The 7,980-nt window shown below is 39.9% G+C and overlaps 1 protein-coding gene across 1 annotated transcript in view; it reads right to left on the bottom strand.

Moving 5' to 3' along the window:
- Positions 1-1,093: 1,093 nt before the first annotated feature.
- Positions 1,094-7,980, bottom strand: part of LOC101845235 (proline-rich protein 11) — a 13,570-nt gene continuing 6,683 nt past the window's right edge. Inside the window, exons 3-6 of the mRNA XM_005097174.3 lie at positions 6,089-6,228; positions 4,607-4,660; positions 3,599-3,686; positions 1,094-2,619 (exon numbers count right to left, since the gene is read on the bottom strand). Of these exons, the coding sequence (XP_005097231.2) occupies positions 3,641-3,686; positions 4,607-4,660; positions 6,089-6,228 (240 nt within the window). The 3' untranslated portion in view covers positions 1,094-2,619; positions 3,599-3,640. The remainder of the gene's footprint in view (positions 2,620-3,598; positions 3,687-4,606; positions 4,661-6,088; positions 6,229-7,980) is intronic.

Here is a 7,980-nt window from a genome sequence, read left to right as displayed (position 1 = left end):
CATTTTACAAATTCTCGGTTATAGCCCTTGAAGCTGTAAATTTCAGAGCGAGAATTTTATAATAAAACCGCCAATTTCAATACCTATTTTATATTTTTTAGTCTATTCAGTCATTTTTATTTGATAAAAATACCTTACAGAATCTTTCTTGATAAAATTCAATGTATTTTATGGGCGAAATACCACATCATCAGCCATCGTATATAATACATCATCTGCCACGACGCGGTGGAATCAGACACTCTTCAATTTTCGGGCATGTGGAGTTATTGGTATTATCTTAAAGGTTATTCATTCGCCCCCAGCTTTTGAGGAAATATGTTCATTTATCTGGAATGAAAGTCACAATTTTTGCGATTGAAGGTGGGGTCGCCTGGTTTCAGAATAAAAATTTGCAAGAAAATGGCCGCCAAAGTTTGGTGACTTCCATAGCTTAAGAGTCTTTGGAAACAGCATATTTGAATTTTTTTGTGCCCCTAATCAGGGTTTTTCAAAGAAATCCGCATATAAAAGTATTTTTGAACGGACATACAAATTGATGAGTCAAAAAACAAAAATTCGAAAAAATGTCCAAACTGGTCGAAAAAAGCAGATTTCTCGGATTTTAATATTTTGACAAGCGCCTGATTTCACCAAGATGCCTCACATATAGCACTGCATGAACTGCTGGGAGTTAAAGGAAGTTGTGTCATCGGGGACAGCTTCTAAAAATAAGCAGAATACATTAAATATATTTTTTTAAAATTACACTAAAAGCAGTCTAAATCTTTAAAGATGAAACAGGAACATGTGCCTGACCAACAGCAGACTAAGGCAACGTTAAGGCACATTTTAAACCATCATGCACAAATCAAAAGCACGACTTTCCACGTTGAACAGAGGGCAAATTTTTGCTTGCCTTTACAGATCCAGATAAAGAAAGTAGAACAGAAAAATCTATGTGGTAAGCAAAGTATATTGCATCTTTGAGCGCAGTCGAATGATCGTAACGCGTGTCCATAGACCATAGACTACCATAGACTTTCAGACATTATCTGAGCTTTTTTTTTGAAAATGCTGCATTTACAGAGAACAAAAACAAAACCAACACACATTCAAATACACATGAAATTTATTAAAGCAAAGAAAAACACATTGGCACAATAAATAATCGTAATTTATGGCAAGGGACAGACAAAATAAATAAACAGAACAAAACACAGAGTGAAAGACAAAAAGCGGGACCCGCAAGTGGCAACTTCCAGCCTTCTGCTCAGAGAGGGGTATCAATATCATCTACAACAACGCCCACATCCACAGATGCGCAGACCAACATCCATTGGAAAGAAGTGAATCAACACTGAAACCTAGTTCTAGACCAAGACGGGATGTGATTCTTTGTGTGTCGCTTGTACGATCAATAGACCTGTAAATGATATCTCTGTATCACTCCTACTGCCAGTACACAGCTAATAGATGTCTCTGTTTCACTCCTATTGACAGTAGGCAGCTAATAGATGTCTTTGAATCACCCCTACTGCCTGTACACAGCTAATAGATGTCTTTGAATCACTCCTACTGCCTGTACACAGCTAATAGATGTCTTTGAATCACTCCTACTGCCTGTACACAGCTAATAGATGTCTTTGAATCACCCCTACTGCCTGTACACAGCTAATAGATGTCTTTGAATCACCCCTGCTGCCTGTACACAGCTAACAGATGTCTTTGAATCACTCCTAAAGCCAGTAGACAGCTAATAGTTGTCTCTGAATTACTCCTAAGCCAGTAGACAGCTATGTAATAGATGTCTTTGAATCACTCCTGCCAGCAGACAGCTAATAGATGTCTCTTTATCACTCTTATTTCCAGCAGACAGGTAATAGATGTCTTTGAATAGCTCCTACCGCCAGTACACAGCTCATAAATATCCCTATTGCATCACACTTGCTGCCAGTAGACAGCTAATAATAGATGTCTTAGAATCACTTCTGCCAGCAGACAGCTAATAGATGTCTCTGTATCACTCCTACTGCCAGCAGACAGATAGATGTCTCTGTATCACTCCTACTGCCAGTAAACCGGTAAGCGATGTCTCTGTATCACTCCTACTGCCAGTAGACCAGTAAGCGATGTCTCTGTATCACTCCTACTGCCAGTAGACCAGTAAGCGATGTCTCTGTATCACTCCTACTGCCAGCAGACAGCTAATAGATGTCTCTGTATCACTTCTTCTGCCGGCAGACAGATAGATGTCTCTGTATCACTCCTACTACCAGTAGACCGGTAAGCGATGTCTCTGTATCACTCCTACTACCAGCAGACAGCTGATAGGTGTCTCTGTATCACTTCTACTGCCAGTAGACCAGTAAGCGATGTCTCTGTATCACTCCTACAGCCAGTAGACCAGTAAGCAGTGTCTCTGTATCACTCCTACTGCCAGTAGACCGGTAAGCCATGTCTCTGTATAACTCCTACTGCCAGTAGACCGGTAATCGATGTCTCTGTGTCGTTTGTACGTCCAGCAGACAGGTAAGCAATACCTCTGTGCGTCATCGGTACGGCCAGTTTGGGAGTCCAGTTGTCCGTTTCGTCCAGTCTATAAAGGCTGGGATGCTCCATTAGGCTTGGGTCAGAAATCTGTTGGATTAAAGATGCTTTTAGTAATAATTTTACGCACTTGGCACACAAATTGGTCATTATTGAGGATTAGACGTGTAACAAGAGAGCAACATAAAAAGAAAAAGGAGAGATAAGGACGACAGGTGTTTGACAGGAAAGAAGGAGCAAACCACACCAGAGAGCCCACAAACCTTGCTCCATCAAATTGGAACTCTCTTCCCCAACCCTTGTGACACACAACATCTGAGTTTAAATTTTAAAAATCTTTAAAGACACATTTAATGACATCATTTTTATATAACTAGATCTAGATTCAGTTTCAGTACATTGTTATGTAAATGACGATATATCCATTTCTGTATTTTGCGAATTGCGTTGTGTATTTTATTTTATCATATATAATACATGTGTATGTACTCATTTTGAAACGATGTCTATGTGTGTGTGTTTGGCATGCATGTGTGTGTGCACAAGTGTGCGTGAGTGTGCGAGAGTGTGTGTCTATGAGTGTGTGTGTGTGTGTGCGTGTGTGTGCGTGTGTGTGTTGCGTGCGTGAATATTGTTCGTACATGCATTTATGTAAAGCGCCTAGAGCTGCGTTTACACGGGAGTGGGCGCTATAGAAATGATCTTCATTATTATTATTATTAAACCACCGGCTGTAGTAAAGAGAAGCAATTCGTCACAACAGCAATTTGTTGGAGTAGGGACAAAGTAAGACAGACAGAAACAACAGTGGAAAACAAAAGAAAAATCATCTCCCAAAGATGCCATTAAAACACTAAGCAGTCAAAATATATAACTAAATGACAAAATGAGCCACACGTGGCATTTTGACAATATACAAGTAATACTATTGATATCAGATTAAATGAGAAAATAGTATTAATCTAACTTCTTTGGTTCCAAAGTTAGAGAGACAAAAACAAAACATCTTGGAACAGCTGAGCGAGACAAACAAAGCATTGTCACTACACAAATAGCAGTTGTTACCTACCTATGACAATGAAGCATTTGTTCCCTTGTACCCCTGTCCGGACTAACATCTGGTCCTCTTGCTTGTCATGGGAGTACCTCCAGGACTCCTGAGGGGGCAGACAGTTGAGTAATTAGAGTAAAGAGAAGAACAATGACTCTATAACTGTCATTTTGAGCAGGAAAAAAGCAAATCAGACAGACAGAAACATAAGAAAGAAAGAACAGAAGTAGGGCCAAACACTGGAATCCTCCAACCACATACAGTAAGTTTAAGTAAAGAGATGCACATCTGTACAGTAATGGCTATTTAGTGTAGGGAAAAAAACCCAGACAGACAGATGGAGAGAATCATAAGAAGGAAAGTAAAGAAAAACCTACCGGTGGCGCCCTCTTACCACCTACATCTCCCACCTGAGCAGTCAGATTACGATTGTGTGGGTATGTGTGTGTAACTATGGTTCAGGTTCTAGTTTAGTTTTAGCAGTTTTACGACACTTACAGCACCTTAAGATAATATAAGTGCTGAAGATAGAGGTGTTACAAGAGAGTAACAAACACAAAAAAGAAAGCAAGGAGATAAGGACAACGACAGATATTTGATAGGAAAGAAGGAGTAAACCACACCAGACCACTTGTCAACCTGTTGAGCCACCCATGGTTCAGGTTCAAAGTCCCTCTCGACACCAAAACATTATTCAGAAACGGAACCTTCAGAACACTTTGTCCATCATCAATATAGGATCATGCTAAATGGATAGACAGTCTTACCCCCCCCCCCCAAAAAAAAAGAAGAAAATCCCAACTACTCAAACAGAAAAACACTGAAATGAGGATTAGAAACAAGGGTCATTAACTCCATGGCTCAACATTATAACAACTCAGCTGCTAACCACACATCCTTGTCTATGTGTGAGTATATATGGTTAAAAATATTAACAGACAAATACAGCCCTGCACAGATAAAGTACATATCCTTGATCTATATGAGAAGTAAACATTCTTGAAAGACAAGGGCAAAGACAGTTACCTTTGTAGGGTTGTTCGTTTGAGAACTTTGCGGATGTCGATCATGGTACTGTCACTGAGAAAGAGAAGAAACAACACAATTATTATAAGTTCTTACACAGGGTATCCATAATGGCTGAATACATTGGCAAAACAAATATTTTCAAGAAATGCAGTATAAATTGTCTTAGACTGACACCCACTGTCGAAAAGAAGGGAGGTTGACGTTTCGCCGATATTACGTCACATAGTTTACCTGAGGAAAAAAAGAATGATCGTTTCGCCGCAAATTGAATTCGATTACAACTAGATTTAATTTAGTACGTTGTGGTGTCTTAAGGACAGAATTTAAAAAGCTTGAAGCTCACGTACTTGACGAATTTCTCGATGTTGATTTGCCATTGTACACAGGGCCTGTTAAGGGCTGTTTGCAATTTGCTGCGTTCAGTTTTAACTTTGTTAGTCGCTGATGGTCGATGAATTTTCTTGGGAACAAGAATATGTTTTGGAAGTAGGACTTTAGGCAGGATAGGTTTATATAATGTCATGACAGTGAAGATAAAAATGTGATGTCTCAGATATAAAGTTGTTGAAAAACCCCAAAGCTGTTCAAACTGGGCTGCCATTCTTCACGTGAAAGAGTGGGAATGACCAAGAACGAGACCAGTACTTACAATGAAGGGAGAAAGGGAGAGATTGAGTCATTATAACAGTTTACCCCTCCCGAGTTCTCATTGACACAGTAGGCCTAGGAGCGTTTACAAATTTTGTTTCAGAGGCTTTCACAAATTAATTGATCTTCTATCTTGTGTTTTAGTATCTTGTATTCGAATACGATTTGCGGCGAAACAATTTCAAGACTTTGACAGGTAGTCCCGTGTTGCGTCATTGGCGGCGAAACCTAACGCGCCCGAAAAGAAAAGTGGTTGCCCCAGACAGGTGGACATCTTAGAGTAGGAAGTGGTCATTTGTACAGGTGATTGTCTTGTATAGGTGCTCATTAGAGTAAAGGGGTTAAGTGAGCAGTGAGTTCAGACTCAAGTAATGTCAAGTAAGTGTCGGTGACACTGAGTTTAGATGGGTGGTCACTGGGGTGTGTCCTTGAGGAAGACACGACAACCCTAGCTCAAAATTCAGGGCGCTGCACAGTGGTGACCAGCGATGTCATGTTTGTGAAATTGTTCTGTATTGATATAATATTGAGTATTTATGTAAGTATTTGAGCATGCATTTATGTATGCCTGTATTTAAAATTAATGTATTTATGTATACCATGTGTGTAATATAATGTATGTTTGCCATTGTAAACCAAATAGCTCTTCTAGGATCAATAAAACTGAATTTGTTATTTTTAAAAACATTTTATTAGAGCAGTTTCAGGTGTAAATATAAAATGTTCAGAAAAAAAGTCTGAACACTGTTCCGAAAAATCAGTCTCCAGACAAAGTGCTATTGTGCAAACTCGAGCCATTACAGCAGACAACATTTGAGATTGACAACTTACCCAGAGTTCTCCTTCTCCTTCCGACTCACGTCATCTTCAACGCAGTCACCATGACTCTTGACGACGTGCGATGTTTTCCTCAGCGACACACGCTGTAGCGCTGCCAGAGTGACTACAGGCTGATTGCTGGGCGCAAGCGGCTGAAGACAAAACAGATGGGATTTATGAGCTGCAGAAGAAATTTTCATACGGTAAAACCTTCTCATAAAGATTATTTCAAAAACCCCATTCAACAACTTTGGTGGAAAGTCTACGTTAAGCAGAACTGCCGACCCCTTCATGATCAGACCTATGAACTTTCCTCGGAATCCTAAAAAATGTTGAGTTTCACAGTGGAATCCTGTTATAACGAGAGGGAGGGGACAGGAGCAAAATGTCCGTTATAGCAGGATTCTCGCTATAAGGGATCCAGTAATAAATTCAAGGGAAACTGTAAAGTAGGCCTAATCTATGAGATTGGTGTTCTGTTTATTTCCTTTTGCTATCTCTCAAATGATGATTTGTGAGGCAGCGTGGTGGAATCAGGCTCTCGTCAAAATAATCAAAGTGAAGAAACTTGCATTTTTCCGCAGGTTTGTGGTTTTTTATTGAATTTTTGTTTTTTGGCTCAACATCTTTCATGCCCATTAAAGAACTCATTTCTGTGTGAATTTTTCTGAAAAACGTTGATTAAAGGCACAAAAAATGTAAATTTTCTGTTACCACGGACTCTTAAGCTAAGTAAATGACTAACCTTTGGCGGCCGTTTTCTCATTAATTTTACCTCTGAAAACAGGTGACCCCCACCTCCTTTTTTCCCAAATATCTCGACTTGTATTCAAGATAAATGGATATCTTTTTCATCCAAATAAAGACAAGAAAACAAGCTTTAAGATGATACCAATAACTCTACATGCCTTAAAATTGACAAGAGCCTGATTCCACCACGCTGCCTCACATTTTGTTTCAACATGACCTCTAGGTCTTACTTGATCAAAAATTTAATCAGGTTTCTTTTTCTAGCTCTAGGTCTAGCGATGTGGACTGACAGCTCGGCATTGACGATCAGAAAGAAAGGGCTCTGGGCTAGGCGGTTATATGACCGCCTAGGCTCTGGGCTAACTCGCCCGCTGTGTTTACCCCCACCCTAGGCGGTCATATAATCAGGCCACCTGCGCGCTACTGACCTAGATTCCTTGTGGGCTTACACACCCGTGTAGTAGGCCCACAACCTTGTAGATCATTAGTAGTGATAAGCCTTTGCAGGGTGCGGCGGTCAGTTTGAATTGCTGTTTGCTCATGCTCTGACATTGGATTATTTCTGCCTAATGCAGTTTGCTTTTCAAGTCATCTGGATTATGCGAATATTTTCTACATCATTGTGTGTGTGTTGGGGAACAGAAGTGGTGACTAATTAATTAATTAATTAAGGTGACCAACAGTTTTGAGATCGCAAATTTGAAGTGCTGTTTGGCTGCACTGTATACCTACTGTTCATTTTCAGATTCTTCATCGCCATCGGACTGAGTGCCTGGATTCTTTTAGTTGAGGCCTAATGCAGTTGGGTTTTTTTTTCAAATCATCTGGATTGTGTGAATATCAAATATCTCTTCCATCAGTGTACGTGTTTAGATTAAACCTACAGTGAAGTTTTGGCCGTGCAAGTTTAATTCATATCTCTGTCTAGGGGCCCACCCCTGTTAGGTAGGGAAACGTATACGGATCATAATTATGGGGGGGCTCCTTTGTGTTTTTCCCGGCCTGCTTTGTATATTAATATCTGCTGTTCTTTCACAGTGCTTACATGCTTCTCTTCTAGGCCTATTTATTGCTTTCATCATGTGTGGTTATGACTGTTGGACTGTGACTGACACTTTCAAAATAAACTGAAGGAATAAGAACAACAATGGGAA

Source organism: Aplysia californica, unplaced genomic scaffold, assembly GCF_000002075.1.
Source record: "Aplysia californica isolate F4 #8 unplaced genomic scaffold, AplCal3.0 scaffold00148, whole genome shotgun sequence".
Lineage (NCBI taxonomy): Eukaryota > Metazoa > Mollusca > Gastropoda > Aplysiida > Aplysiidae > Aplysia > Aplysia californica.
This window is presented reverse-complemented; position numbering and strand designations above follow the sequence as displayed.